The 16,077-nt window shown below is 39.0% G+C and overlaps 1 protein-coding gene across 4 annotated transcripts in view; it reads right to left on the bottom strand.

Moving 5' to 3' along the window:
- Positions 1-16,077, bottom strand: part of ABCC4 (ATP binding cassette subfamily C member 4) — a 150,524-nt gene that overhangs the window by 92,292 nt on the left and 42,155 nt on the right. For all 4 annotated transcript variants that reach the window (XM_040538662.1, XM_040538672.1, XM_040538681.1 and 1 more), the window contains 6 exons: positions 8,355-8,451; positions 7,117-7,332; positions 5,119-5,259; positions 3,725-3,762; positions 3,267-3,367; positions 136-282 (listed from right to left, as the gene is read on the bottom strand). In XM_040538662.1, the coding sequence (XP_040394596.1) occupies positions 136-282; positions 3,267-3,367; positions 3,725-3,762; positions 5,119-5,259; positions 7,117-7,332; positions 8,355-8,451 (740 nt within the window). The remainder of the gene's footprint in view (positions 1-135; positions 283-3,266; positions 3,368-3,724; positions 3,763-5,118; positions 5,260-7,116; positions 7,333-8,354; positions 8,452-16,077) is intronic.

Here is a 16,077-nt window from a genome sequence, read left to right as displayed (position 1 = left end):
AATACCACAATTAAAAGAAGCAAAAACCACAAAGGTGCAAAAATACTTTAAATTCACAACTGCCCAGAAATAGTATATTTAACATAATCAATGAGGTACATTAAATGTTAAAGGTTTTTTGACTATTAAACTTACCAATAGGATTTCTGTCAAAAAACAAGACAGGAGCTTTCAGAATGGCTTGAAACATTCTGTTGTGCAAAGTCTGACCGGAATTAACGAGAACTTGAAACACCAGAAGACTTCTTATTATGCCAAACAGTATTGTAGCCACTGTTAAACCTGAAATTAAAAAAACAGAGCATTCATACAGATACCCATCTTCCACAAGCACATTCCAAAATAAAACTGAACTAAAACCTAGTTTTGTTGGCTTCTGCATATTACAAGAATCCAAAACGTAAGCCTAGGGACTGAGTGCTGAACACAGGTTCTTTATATTTGTCACTAGCTTCGGTTAGTGTTATATCATCAATTTAAACAATTTATCTTTTTCTGTTTGAAAGAATCAGCACTTTATGGAAATGCAGGAAACGTCTGTTAACCCACAAAATAAATCTGCATTATAACCGTCTGCATAACAGCTCAGCTAAGAAATTCATTTCACAGTGCCATGTATAATTGTGGCTTGCAGAGGTCACTGTGAAGATTCAACATTTGCCAGCAGGTATTAACCAAGTAATACACACATGGCTATTTAGAGACAACCCTGAGTTATTCTCAATCAGCCCAAACCACTCATGCCATTCTTCCCCTTGTAAACCACATCAAATCATTTAAATTATGTGTATTTCTTTAACACGGTAGAAGATGCATCCCTTATGCCACGTGAAACAGAGCCCTTCTAGGGAATTGGTCTGCAGACTGTTTGTCTTTCTTCTGTGCACTCCTCCACTTACAAGACAGAGGAGCTACAGGGCAAAAGATGGAAGCGAAGAACAATGAGATCGCTGCTGGTCTGTTTGCTGTGTGTAACCCGCAACGTGCCTGCCCAAGTTCCCAGCCGATGAAGGGCAGAGCCCAAAGGTGAACAGTGAAGGTGTTCACCTTGTATTTGGCAGGGCTGCAAGGCCTTCCAGGCTCTAGGTGATCTGCTCCAGAAACTGAGCACAGCCACCACAAGCCCAGATGCTCAGGCCTCGAGGACACCCTTAAATTAGGCTTTAACTATCAACATAACACATTGCCTGTGCTAAGGACAGGGCAAAACCGGATGCAATTCCGGAACAGCTGTAGCAATAAAGAGTGAGGTTTTAAATGATACAATGCAGTTAGGTCAGTGTGTTACATACTGCTTATAGATGTGCCCTCCCAGAATGCAAGAAAACCTGTAACTACTCAGTTCCTTGCACACCATTTATTGCCTATGCTGGTGCTGTTTTTAACGAAAAAGCACGTGGCTCAGACGAGAGTTTGCTTGCTTTGCCTTGGCTGCTGCATTCCAGGCTGGGTACAAAAAAGCTAGCTTTCCAAAATCAAGGGCACATGCTCAATCAAGAAATCTGGGTCAGGCAAGAAGGGAGCAGAAGAGGTACCAAGCAGGGAGACCATGGCAGAACCTATGCCCAAAAGCAGACGGTCAGAGTGATGGAAGAGGAGGGAGAACATTCCCGGGAACCCTGTGTTTCTGCACAACTTCATCCAGGCCAGGAAGCCACTGGAATTTGCTGGCTTCCAGTGGACAAATCACTTGAAGATACCTAATAGCTGTCAAGAAAGGGAAGAAATGGCACTACTGTCAAGCCTCCCATCCGTCTCAGGCAGAAGGTTTTTGTTTTCCATGTTTACAAGCTTGCCTCCTCAACAAAATAGAGACAAAGACTCTTGGTACACTCACTTTATGGACAAGAAGGGGCACCTCAGTTCTGACCACTGAGGTTTCACATTAACAAAAATTTTATTCTACTAAATCTTTATCTCGTAGAAACAACAAAGATGAGGAAGGAACTACCATAGTGACTTTTTTCAAACACTGATAATTAGAAATAAAATTGTTAAATTACTTTGTACAGTTTCAGAAGTTATAGGAAAAAAAATAAGTTAGATCATTATGTGCTCTACATGAAATTTACTATCGTCTTATATATTTTTTCAATTTCACTTACATTTTATGTAAGTAACAATGCCTTCTCTTCAACCGTTGCAAATATTTCACTGAGCCATCTGAACATTTCAGTATCAAAGTTAACTTTTGCTTTCCTGTTATCTACAATAAAATTTGCCTTAAAGGATAAAATCTTCTGCAAGGTGACTTAGGTTATATGGTCAGAGAAAGCCAAGTTTGACATCCTTAATCATCCTGTGCAGTCCAGTGAACGGCTCATGAAATAAGGCATTACACACAGAAAATACAGGCCAAGTTACCTGGCTCCTACATAGTTGTTTCCCAGGCCGAGCACACCGTATCCAGTTAAGTACTTAGATCACATAGCTTCTTATAAAAAATGAACGCAAAACTCACCACCCAAGACAGAGGTTTCTGAATACATTCACTGCATATTCTTCTGGTATCCCACCTGTTTTCCTAGACCTATCATCCACATCTCAATCAAGAAATTACTATCCCCAGCAAAACTGTAATTCACTAAAAGTGCTAAACAGCAGAGCCTGAGAGCATTTTTCTACACCAATTTTCACTGCATTTCAGAGTCGCATTTTAAATGCTTCAGTGTCTGAAGACAAAGATCAATGCCCTTTTCTGGATATTCAGAAACATATGGCTACCTATTAGATATATTATAATATTATATATTGAAATGATTTTTCAACACCTTGCTTTGCATACCCATTTGGGAGGCTTTTCAAAAACTGGTTCTTTTGCTATGGCACTTCAGAAGCAATGTTGCCATGCCAAGTTTTAGAACAGCAAAGAATGAGGATCAATTTCTAACCCCTCCTGTCCATCCGTATAAAGACCGTAGATTTAGCTGAGTGACCTATTAGTACAGACAATAACCACAACCCTGTGACGACTGACTTTTTGAATACTCTGTTTCAAACTTACTTTCTAAAACCCAGGCAAAGCAAATTAAGAGCCTGCATTCAACCAATGTCTTCTGTTGCTTTTATTTATTTATTTATTCCAATAAATTTAGTGAGGAAGCAAGACTCAGGCTCCTAATCTGTTAGGACATTCACTACTCAGTTCCTGCTAGAAATCACACTTCCCCACATTGCCGTTGCTTTGCACCTCTCAAAAATGTTTATTACAGTAGAATAAATAATAGATCTTTAGAACATAGACACACGTGTGCATATGTCATTACCTGCGTAAATTCCCAAATAAAATTTAAGGTCTAGATGTTCAGTCTCATTTGCTCCATTATTTCCATTTGTTGTGACATTCAGCTTTTCTTGATGATTTGCCCTGTGGAAATGCATACAGAAGATAGTGATCATCAAATCACATTCTGCAAATATTCATGAGTATGTTTAACTGTTTCTAGATTCAACTGTGTTGAAATCTTCAGTTCAAAAGATCCCATGTACTGATGCTGTCATGCATCACGCAATGAGAAGAAGCTATCACAGCTTCAGCATAAAGTTTTATTTTTTTTCCACTCACAAAATGAGTACAGATTAGGAAAAGATCAAGCATATTCTGAAGTTTCCTGGAACAGTTTTTTTCCCCCTACCTATACAACAGTGATTTCTACTTGACAAACAACTCTTTTCCTTGACTCAAAAGACAGAAATGACTGACTAGTTATTATCATTAACTTACCAGTAAGAAAGCCACCAGTCCTGGAGCACATATGCCACCTTGAATAAAAGAAGCAAATACAAGAATCATTTTACAAAATGAAAAAAACATTAGAAAATCAAATTTCCTTCCTATTCTTTTATGTTCTCTGGGAAAACATCACATATTCAGAAAAGTATGCCATCCAGTCTTTCAAGATCAGCAGCAATTTGCAAAGCACATTAGAAGGTGCATTACAATCCTCTACAAAGAAAGAAGTTACCTTAAATTACCTTACATGATAGCAAACTAAAGGAAAGCAATACACTTAAGCAAGCAAAATATAGTAGCTCTTCCTAACGTATGTTAATTGCACATTAAAGAACTCCTTTTTTCAGTTCCTAAATTTGCTACTACAGATATTCCAAAATGCTTTTTGATTAACAAACTTTCTGATGTTACCAGTCCAGAAATTTGTGTTTGCAGGAGATAATTACCAGAAACAGGATCGAAGGAAGATGAGAGAGGAGAGGGAGGGAAAAACTTCTACTGCCACCTTCCTTCTGTGCCGAGAGGTGACTATAAACTTATAACAGGACTATTTATCTCAAAATACACCTCTGTTCACACAAATTTAAGTTCTGGGCAGTCTATTGCACAGCTCTCATCTTGCTCAGCTAACTTTCAAACAGACTCAATTCAAGGAGAAGCAAAAAGAACATAGCATGTCTAAATACACTATTTTATTTTTTACTGCCAAGACCAATCATTTCCATGAAATGAATTTGAGTTTTCTCTGCAGGAAACAGAGAGAAAGGCAACAGGCTGTCCTCACAGAGCTTCCTAAGCTCACCATTTCTTTCAGTAAGTTTCAAAATTATTTTCCTTGTCTAAAAATTCTTTTACATACTTGCTACACTCTGCATCACACACAATATTTCACTTTCTTCTTCCTCTAAACACCGATCCTCCTTCTAGACTTTCATTTAACCTGCACTTATCAGCAGAAGAGCTTTTATTTAATTAATTCTATAATACCCCATCCTTCCATAACCAGTCAATTTCTTTGTATTTCCAGTTGAGGAAGGCATCGTTTCTTCGGATTTGTTAAATAATAATTTGTATACCTTACGATTTTGTTCTGTATTTTCAAAAAATTAGACTGGCTTATAATTTTTGTGCACACTGCCAGGAGATTTATTATTTTATTGAATAATTACGACTGTTGAAATAAGGATCAGTGCAAGACATCTCAATGCTGTACAAAAACTCCATACCTAAAAATTGACCAAGTATACTACAAAATTATTAGATAAAAGAACATCACCCCCCGCCCCATTTTAGTTGAAACATCACAATAACAAGCATACACTCCATTAAATAAAAAGACAAAATCAAAATACAATCATTATCATCTGTGGTTCTCAGCAACTTACCTGTGCCAAAATATTAAATACTATAAGTATAAAAATCACAAAGTAGTTTGCTCCCGCGGTGAAATATTTTCTGTAAACCTTAAAGTTTATTTTTCCCTCAGAGCGACTCTCCTCTGGCACTGCAGCCAAGGCATTTTCAGCCTGAAAAAAAAAAAAAAAAGAATAAAAACCATTAACCTGGCAGTCATAGATTCAGACTAAGCTACTTGAAAGACATGGTTCTGAATTAGTAAACAATTAAATAATAAGATAAAGTGATTACACATATAAAAACTATCCCAACTACAGCTTTGGCAAAAAAAATAATAAAAAAATAGTCTCATTGCAGTAACACTGAAAAATCTACTTTGCTAAATGACACTGGGAGGATTTTATTTTGCATTGCATCGTGTAACCTGACTTCATTTGCAGTCAGAAATATTTGCTCTAACTGCAACACTGCTAACTACTAAACCAGATTTTTTCTTTTCTTATACACTGCCATCAGTCATCAGGACCCTGAAAACTAAGGCCCTGACTTGGGAAAAGATCTGTTTTCAGAGTCCAAGTGTGTATAACCTTTCCTTTTCAGAAAGGTATTTAAAGTAAATAATCTTCTGCAAGTTTGCACCAAAAATCAGTCAACACCTGCCAAAGGTAACAAATTACACATAAAGTTCTAATCACCTCCTTGCAAGTACCAACAAAGCACCTGTTAATAGGAAAAACCAATAAAATGACAAATAAGAAATCATATTAAGCTAACAGTGGACAGGGAACCATAAAAGACAGAAAATAAAACAGGAATAAAATAGGTAGAAGAACCTATAGTTCAAATCAACAAAATTCTATTTTATTTATTTTTTTAGAGCGTATGTGATAGAAAAAGTGGTGCCTGTTCAGTGGACATACACCATTTGATACTGTTGTCAGTGGACATAGCTGTGGAATCAACAGACCCAACTCAGATGTGAAAAGAGAAATCCCAATTATGTGCCCACAAGAGAAGAGAAGCCTATCTTGCACTTTTTTGTTTGTTTTTTTTCCCCCCATCCAACAACTCAACTGCTGCTAAGAAGTTCGTCAAGTTTGTGGATTTAACAGCAGAGTTGCCTGAGAAACAAAAGTTAGCAGCAATTTTTTTTCTTTTTTTTTTTTTTTCTGGGGGGTTGTCTCTCATTTTTATTATAGAACAGAAAAATAAATAAAATATACCCACAGCATAAAGATGAAAAGCATCAAGGACACGAAGATTATCTGTTCCATGGATGTAGCGCCAGCATAAGTTTAGCATGGTTATAGGGCTCCTGCACTGTTTTGTATGAATGCAGACACACCATCATAAGGCCACCTCTGGTATAAAAACATTATGGTTGTTTTTGCCCGGTGCAGACCAAGAGATAACAAGGCACCCGGAAGTCAAGTTGGCACCATAAAAGCACTCTGTTTTCGATACCAGAAGAGCCAGGGAGAGCCGAGCAGTGGCATCCCAAGATTCCTCCCTCAGGGCCTGCTCATGATCATGTGGGGTATTTTAATGCCAGCCATGCAAATGTAGACTTTGTGTGAAGCCATTGCTTCTGCACGCATTTGCCAGAGCTCAGGGTTTTAGGGAAACTATTAATTTGACCTCAGCACTGTACAAACACACAGAATCCACCCAATAACGTGATATTGTCCCTTTAAAGAACCACTGTCAGAGGACAGGATATAAGAAGCACAGAAGAATTCTTTTGGATACCGATAGGAATGGTTCCCAGAGCCAGCAGAGTTGATACTGAACCTAAACAAAGCGTGCTGGGTGTGAACACAGCTGCACAGAGCTGTGGGATGCCTGCCCTCTGCAGCCCTGGTGGTAGGACTGCCAGCCAAGCACAGCGCTGGGCAGCCTCACCACAATGAGCTCTCACCTGCTAATGGCATCCAACACTCGCTGAAATTCCAGTGCAGCAGGAAAAGCCTTTATCATAGCCTAAGTCAGAAAAACACAGCCAAACAAGAACTGCAATGAGCACTCACAGGTGGTTGCTCCACTGCTCCATCTTTCATCGAGTGGACAGAAGAATCCTGGGACCAGACAGAGGACTCCGAAAAGGTACGGCTGCGGGAGGCCTTCAGGTTGGGGGTTCCTGGGACTGACGGCTGTTCTGCCTCCTCATCTTTTTTCAAAAGGGAAGCAAAGTCGATGCCAGACCTCAGGAACTCTGAATAGGTACCTTTCCCCACCATTTTACCCTACAATTAATACAAGTTTTGATTATCTTCATTATACACTTTCTGTAACAGATTTTTTTTTGTACCTGTCCCTGCTGCTTCTGGAGTTCTGCAGATGCACATCCCTCCACAGAAACTGAAGCGAAGCCTTCTAACTATCAGTTCCTCATTTAGAAGAGCAAAACCAAGCTGTTCACTCTCTTCCAGTCCCTTCCTGGCAGCTAACCACGCATACAAACGGGATGACAGAAGTCCCAGTTACAGCCAGGTGAGAATTACCTCTTTGGAGAAGCTGTGGAAGACAGCCATGGAGCTTTAGAACATGCTGTTGAACCACATACATGACCGTCAGTCTTTTTAACTTACTCCTGGCTGTTTTCACAGTCTGTGTTGCTTCTTACAGCTCTGTCACAAACTCACCTCTAGAAAACTAATGTAACTCTTAAAGACACCTGAATCGGAGGAAAAATGCAGGTAGAGTACTTTTTCACAACTTTGTGATGCATCAAAAGTAATTTGAAGTACTGTGCCACCCAACATTAAAAAACATCTGAAGCTTTTGCATTTCCTCCCTACCCATGACAATCCAGTACAACTAAGTTTGGAAGGAACCAGTTTCACTGATGGACTGCTTGTTCTCAAAGCTATCTGGGATCATTTCTCAGCCTTAGCTTAAAAAAGGAGGACTAGTTTTAGAAACAACAGAGCTCTTTATTCACACAAAAGTTAAAAAAAATCAAGGAGAAAAACAAAGCGTTAATTTTGTCTCAAAAGAAATAATTCTCTCACAACTTAATATACATATTAAGACGAAATTAATATGTAAAAGTGCATATATACGATAAAATTCAGGAGCAGATTTTTCAAGGAAGGCATTCTAAAAAGAATTCATCAGTAATTCTAAATCTTTAAAAACATACATGGTCATCAGTAAACAGAAAATTTACAAACAAGAAATAAAAATGCTTTTTTCAATTCTTAGATTATTAAAGATAATTAGAAAGTATGTGAGATGTGAAAGTATAGACACTGATATCACTTACATCTTTTAAGATTAGAATCTGAGTTGCGGCACGGAGATATTGCAACTGGTGAGTCACCAAAACAGATATCTTTTGATGTAAGGCCTGACAAATACATCTGCAAAGAGATGGAAAAATATTTAAATAAAAAGGCAAAAAACATTTTGATGGTTCCTAGCAACTTCTACTCAATTATACAGTGTTAAATATAAAATATAAAGTAATACCCATGCATATTGGATGTCTCAAAATTACGCTCAAAAAACATGCTGCTTATTTAGCTTTTTACATTTTAATGGTAGGAAACAGAAAATTTGTGTTTCTGTTTTGGGGTGAAAGAAAAAGAAATATCTTAAGGACGTTTCGTTAAAATTGTATTCAACATCCTCCTAACAAATATACATACCATAAGTCTATTACAAAGAGGTTATTTAACAAGAATGAAACTAACAGAAAGAGAAAGGAGGGCAACATCCTGTGGACAACTATGGAAAAACACCGCCAATAAAAGTCACTTCAGTGAGATGAGCTTTCACAGCAGCTGTTAGAGCAAGTTACTGAGAGGGCTGGAGAAGCAGACAGGTCTACTGCTCTGAGCTGCATTCAAGTACATATTGATGGGGAGGAGTGAGATCCTTCACACGTCTCTGACCTTTTCACATGAAAGCAGGGCTTACCCTCTACTGCCTTACCTGCCCACCACCCCTCACTCTGCACCCTCACGGCTTCCCTAGAAGTTTGGGATTTAGAGAAAGAAGGGACTGGGAACAACAGAACCAGTCAGTAAGTGCAGTTCAGTCCCCTCTAGTTTTAGCAGAAAAGACATCTGGTGTTTAGGTGTTTTTCAGGAGGTCCTTCAAAGGCCAACCAGAGCCAAAAAATAATAAAAATAGATCATAGCAGTGGAACAGCAGTTTAGATGTGCAAAACTCTGCAAGCCTGCTGCTCTTTGTATGCAACAGGGAAGGAGGGCAGCACCGACACAAGTGAATACCCAACACTTCCCAACCTTTTGAGAGGGTTCCTGCTTCTCAGCCACTCGCTTCCTTAGGAAAACATGCAAAACTCATACTGTCAAGAACTGAGGGGGTCAGTGAAGGTGTACGCATTAGCGCTTTCCATTTGGACCTGGTGTACATTTTTGACGATCATCTCCCAGTTGTCTCGGCTCGACCTGCTGCGGTTCATACTGATGAGTGGTACTGGGACACATGAACTGGACTTCTAGATGAAAGCAAGCTGGAAGATGCGTTGCAGGAGCACACCTCGTATTCAGCTGCCAACAGGAATGCAGCCCATAGGGCCCGATTATGGCTTGTTCAAAGCAGAACCTTCTGACCTGCATGTGGGCCTTGGCACCGTGTTTCCCTTCAAGGACCCACTCCTACTGGAGTCATTTTCTGCTACCACGACACAGGAGGGTGGCACTCAGCACAAAAGAAAAGAAAGGAAAACAAACAAACAAACAAACAAACCATACACCAATTTTATCTCCTCACTCCCCCCCCAAAAAAACACAACCAAAACCACTGCAATCTAATAGTAAAAATTCAATAAAGAAATGCAAATAAGCAGTACTGGGAGTAAGGCAGAAAAAGAACAGCAGCTGAATAGCAACGATACCATATTGCACACTGTCTCTCTTAAATTCCAGCTGTGTACCTGGTGAACTCCCTACATACAGCTCTTTACATCTATTTATCACTTGGACAATGACTGTTTATAACCATGTATTATAACATGGTTAATGCTAGTATTAATCAGAATAATTACAGGCAGAAGATGTATTACACAGTCCCAAATAAACCGTGCAGTAACAGTTAAAACCAACGCTCTTACTGAGCGAGTTACCTGCCTCCTGTGCAGCTTTCAAGAAGTAACCATAAACCAGTGATGCCATTCTTAAATGATCAAGGTATAACAATTGATCAAGACCAGGTATTTGCAGCAGCATAGCTATTCGAGCAGCTGCAACTATTTACACACCAAACTCTTTGTGGGAGTATTATTTTGGGTGTGGAGACTGCCTACCCTTTGAGCAGTCCCTGAAAGGAGCCACCTGGGAACTGGAGCACCAGCTTAAGGCATGAAACAAAACAGTCTTCAACACAACCTTTCCAGAGGACTGGGCAAACATCAGAGATGCTGCAGGATATTTAATCGCCTAGTAGGAAAGTTGAATATAGCAGATATTCACTGTCAAGAGACCTAGCTTTCCCTTACTATCTACAGGATGGGTAGAAAGTATCTACTAGTGGGACTATCTACAGCCCATATCCTACTTTCATCACTGAATTTCTGTGTGCCAGATGTATGTCTAACACCTTACTGGGACACACTAGACCTCTATAAAATCTCAGGGCTGAAAACCTTTAAACCTTGATCCTGAGTCATGGTGTGCCCATTGTACTTTAAGTTAGCATTTGAAAAACACAAAAAGGAAAAAAGTGGATTATCTCAGCAATTAGCATTGTCAAGAGCTGTCAGCACAGCATCCAGCATGAACTTGATCTCAGGAGAGAAGGCAAAAAATGACCTCTGTGGAAAAATAAATTTCCGCAGATATATCAGATCACTCAAATGAGAATTAAAAAAAACCCCACACAACAACAACAACTCTCGATTTGATGTCTATCTGGGTAGAAAGAAACTAGCTGAAGAGTTTGTTGATAACAGATGAGTAGAAAAATTTTTGTCACAATTCACTGGCATGAGCCCAGGGAGGAAAAATCACAACAAAGAGCATATACCTCTATCTATTACTCAGTTAAACAACTCACTGCTCAGACAGCTCACTAGAAAATTTTGCCATTTAAAATACAGTATCATCAGGAAGCACTGAAGCTGCAAAACTAGTAAAATAGTAAGTATACACTTAATGTCTGTTTCAACACATCAGGCTATTTTTGAGCTTTATGTTCTAAATTTTTAAATATATATATTCTGTCTTTGACAACAACCTCTTTTGCAACGTACAGTGAGCATTGATTTTATAGGGTGCCATTGCTGCCACAGAAGACTGAAGTCAGGGTTCAAAGAGAAGTGCAGTATAGCCAAATGGGATAAAAGGCCCAGAACAAAATTCACAGCTCACTGAATTTGTATTTGTGAAAACTTGGTATTGTCATAGAAACAAAACACAAAAAATCCAAACTAGTCCTGAAGTGATTGTGGTTTGAACTGGTTCACTAGGGCTCAGTCTCATCCTATCTACTTTTAGAAATACTGCTGTGTACAGAAGAAGAACAACCATCATCAAAAGCAACCAATTCTAGGTTAACCAGTGTCTCATTTATGCCCCCAAACGCCTCTATCATTTTACCTGCCGCTTAAAAACCCTCAAAATTCCCCTTCACTGTGTTTCTTCTCCATTACTCTCCCGAGGGCCATCATCTTTAAGTTAGACTGGGAGTAACTTCAGTGTATTACAGCAGAATGAATTACCGCACAAAATGCCATCACGTCGTCAGATCATTAAATACACACACACACACACACACGTGTGCACATGCAGCCAGGAGAGATGCAGACAGTGAAGACCCAAGCGTTCTTTAGCCTTTTTAGTACAAGGAAAAGGGGGATGAAAGAACTACAGAAGTTTCAGCTTCTACTCCAAGTAAGAATCAACTTAAAATTAAACTTTCCTGACATATCCTGGATGGGCTGTTTTGCATGTTTATTTGTTTTAAACTCAACATCAGAAATTTCAACATCCTTGACAATGTATTCCAGTGGCAAACTACCTTTCCCACCACCAATCTTTTCTCTAAAACCCAGGTTTGGTGTAATTTAAATCCACCACTTCCCAATAAACCATTCTTCCTCTGTGTACAGTCCCTTTATACATGAAAGCTTCAGTTTCTCTTTCAGACAGCTTTTTTCCAGACAAAAACAAAACAACAACAAAACAAACAAAACCAACGTAGATATATACGTTTCAAGTAAGAAACAGTTTTCTCTTTTTTTCCTTTGACATCTCAACCTTCTTGATGGGCTACACTGGAGTCTGAAGCTGGTCTATGTTTTTTTGGAAGTGCACCAAATCAAATACATTATTCCAGTTGAAACCTTACAGGTACAAAACACAATAGGAAGATTATTTTACTTTGCCTGTTCTGCCAGAAACATTACTGGTCATAAATCCCAGGGCACAGTTTCCTTGACAAGAGCATGACTTGCTGACTCATACTGGATTTGTGACCTTCCATAATGTGCATCTCCTTTTCCACAAGACTGCTACACAGTTGATCCCTGCCTATTGTTCACAGAGCCACACTTTGCACTTATCCCTTCTGTGTGCATCTATGAACTCACACCCTTTAATCACGACTTCCCAAATCCCTGTCTGTCTCCAGAACTGCCTGAAGCATTGCCCAGTTTTCCAACACCTGCAAAATGTAGCATCAGTGACCACCATCATCATCCAAAGCACTGAGGATGGACTCAGGACAGATCTCTCTAAAAATTACACGCTTCCAATTTGACATAAACAAACAATATTTTAAGTTAACAAAGCTAAGTTAACAGGATATCACCCATTTAAAAACCCACTGCACTTCGACAGAAAACAACTATATAATTAAAAAAAAAAATAGCTTGAGCTGTGATAATGCAGGGCATGTGGCAGAAGACACTTGCTCAGGAAGGTGCCTACAACAGCACAATTGCTCCTCTAGGTAGAGGCAGCATCTTGGCACCTTCGTGCATATGAATCTTCATTTGTTCTTCCTTCCGTATCAGGTTTTCCTTCCTTCGAGACAAGTTGTTCTTTAATCTTTTTTAAGTTTTTATCTCTAAGAACCAGCTTTCTTTCACCTCAGCAAAGTGTTTCTTCTTTAATAATTACACTTTCTTCCTCACTATTCTTCTTGCCTCTCCTTTTGGGAAGTTCACATGCAAGTTCAACTTTATTCTAGTTAATACTTGTATTGGTTTCAGTGGAAATAACCGCTGAAATGAAATAAAAGCACATGCAGAAGTGCTCACAGGCGTAAACCCTTTGTTATATTAATTTGTTTACTTAATTTGCTTTCCTCTCATTTCCCTTCAGATTTAAAAAGTTTAGGAAAAACAATCCACCAACAGTTTTTGTACGTTTTGAAATTTACAGAACTTCAGAACAAAAAAAATGCGATATATTTGCCAAAGACACAAACCCCACATCTACTTATACTGCGCTGTTTCTATTCCTACGCTTATCTTGCTAAACATTTATTTCCATCTGATGACAAGCCCCAGCCTCCACTGGGATGACGCATAAGGACAACTGTACTGACACAAAATAATGGTCCCTAAGATCCATTCTCCTGCCCCAGACACCAGGCAGCAGTGAATAGCTGGCTGAAATATATAAGCAAATGTACAATGATGCTTTCTTTCGTACACACTTGCAGCTTACAGAGGCCATACGTTAGGGATTTTCTGAGGCAGAGATCTTTGTGTTTAAGTAGCTCTTCATGAACTTTTCCTGCATGAATTTGTACAGCACCCTCTTGAGACCACTTCTATTTTGGTATTCGTAACACTCTTCTACATCTACGCCCACCGACCACTAAAGCACACAACTGCACCGGGGTTCTCTCAGTGGTTTGGTTTTTTAATTTATTTTATTTTGGCTTTTATATTGTGTGACTAAAAACCAACCAAACACATTTATATGAGAAAAAAAGTAAAGCTTTACAGTTTTTGGAAAACACACAATGTACAGTGGTCACAGTTATGCTTTTCTCTTTATGAAGAAAACAAGCAATATCACTATGACATATTCATACCTTTTAAGCATATAATCTGCAATAAACACAATGAAGTCCAAGAAATTCCTATTTTATCACCTACATGTAAGGTTATAACTAACACACTTTTAAGAACACCACGTGTAACACAGAAAAGAGCTACATTCAAGTTTGCCCAGTACTACGTTAGGGTTGTAATCACTGCTCTTATATCGGAGGCATGATGAGCATGGACCAGGTGTAAATCAAAGTGGGAATTCTTACAGATATCCTTGAGAAATCTTCAATTTCAAGAGATTCTATGTAAAAGGGAGCTGAGGAAAATCCTCATAGTTACCCAACAGCTCCCTTGTATATTTGGTGTCAATGGACAAAGCATGTAACATGTATATGCCTTTAAACACATCACTAAGTACCTGCCAGGGTTGTTGTTCCTCCGACACAATGACTCTGCCTGTAATCCCTCTACAGCAACGACTTTCTAGCTTCTGCCCGCTAGTTTTACAGAACTGATGTATTCAACTTGCTTTGGAGGTCTACACCACCATAGTAGCTCTTTTCCCTCAAAGCTCCAACATTACAGGAAATTTAAAGTATAGCCCCCTTTGAGGGAGATGAGACTAGAAGCATTTGCACACTCCTAAGCGTTCCAAAAATTAAATTGCTTTAAAGAGATTGAGTAAACATTCAGATCTGTACATGGAATTAAAAAAAAAAGAAATCCTTTAACTCATTTTCCCTACTTCATTTTCCTCCCCCCCTCAAGCACTTCTGGGTCTGAGGTAAGAATGCACTAAGGAATTCAGGACATCTTATCCATGCACTTTACATGATGGAATTTCCTGCTCTCCTTTGCCATCAGATCACTTATTCCTTACCTTTTTATGCAATTACAAAGGACACCTGTGCTACAAATCATGCCTGCTCCCTTCCCTCTCTTGTAGAGGAACTCTCAGTTATCTCAGATGGCGAAGGCGAGACTTTATCTTTCCGAACACCTGGCCAAGCTGCCAGGTGACTCTCGAGTCAGCCTCAACATATGGTTATTCAGTGATCCACTGCTCAGTTACATGTCACAAGACCTTTGAGTTCCTACTGGAGGCTATCATCCCCTGGTACCAACATGCTCCATCTGAGTAAGTGCTAAAGTTCAATTGCCTCATCATTATTACTATGATAGATGCAGTTACTGCCTAGTTCTAGAGGCAAAATTGAGAGAGAAAAGACATTTGACCCTACACTCAAAACAGCTTGACCACACGTTCAAAACAATTTGTGCAAAACTCCCTTTGATAGTAGGAATGATACACCTGTGCATGCTATTCCCAAACGTGATCACAATTTAAGGTCTGATTTCCAAAGATTCCCAAACTCTCTAGTTTCCACAGGTGCAGAGGAGAAACTGAAAGAAATCAGGTTGATCATCAACTGGGACTGGGCACACAGCTCCTGTCACTAGAAAAGATATGAGGGAAGAACAATACCTGGAAAAGAGTATCTGTCTCAATACACTGGTGAAATAAAAATCTCTCTCTTAAAAACACCTTTTTAAAGTCAGCAGGACATAATTTCTGTCCAAAGGTGATCTGAAACCATACAATCTATAGAAATATGTTTACAAAGATGCACGGGGAGAGCAGGAAATTTCTTGGGGTCCAAGCATGACTGATTGACTTTCTTAGAGCACCACAGGCTATTCCAAATTTTGTCATACAAGGAAATGTGCCACAGTATCTACAATATGTGTCTTTCATTTCAAACCTGGTGGAAAAGCTAAAGGTCTCAAAATGCCACGTTCCCTAAAAGTTAATGAAAATATATTATATACACACATATATATGTGTATACACACACACAGATAAACAAAAACATAGAACTATACCGGTGCCCTCCTTTGTGAGAAGGCTGACCCACATCTAGTGTTAACTATCAGAGAACTCACAAGAAAAGAGGACACAAATAACAAAAAAATAGGGAATCTCCAGTTTATACTTTATTATGCCTCAAGGAAT

Source organism: Cygnus olor, chromosome 1, assembly GCF_009769625.2.
Source record: "Cygnus olor isolate bCygOlo1 chromosome 1, bCygOlo1.pri.v2, whole genome shotgun sequence".
Taxonomy (NCBI): domain Eukaryota; kingdom Metazoa; phylum Chordata; class Aves; order Anseriformes; family Anatidae; genus Cygnus; species Cygnus olor.
Note: the sequence above shows the minus strand (reverse complement) of the source record. Positions and strands in the feature narration are given on the sequence as shown.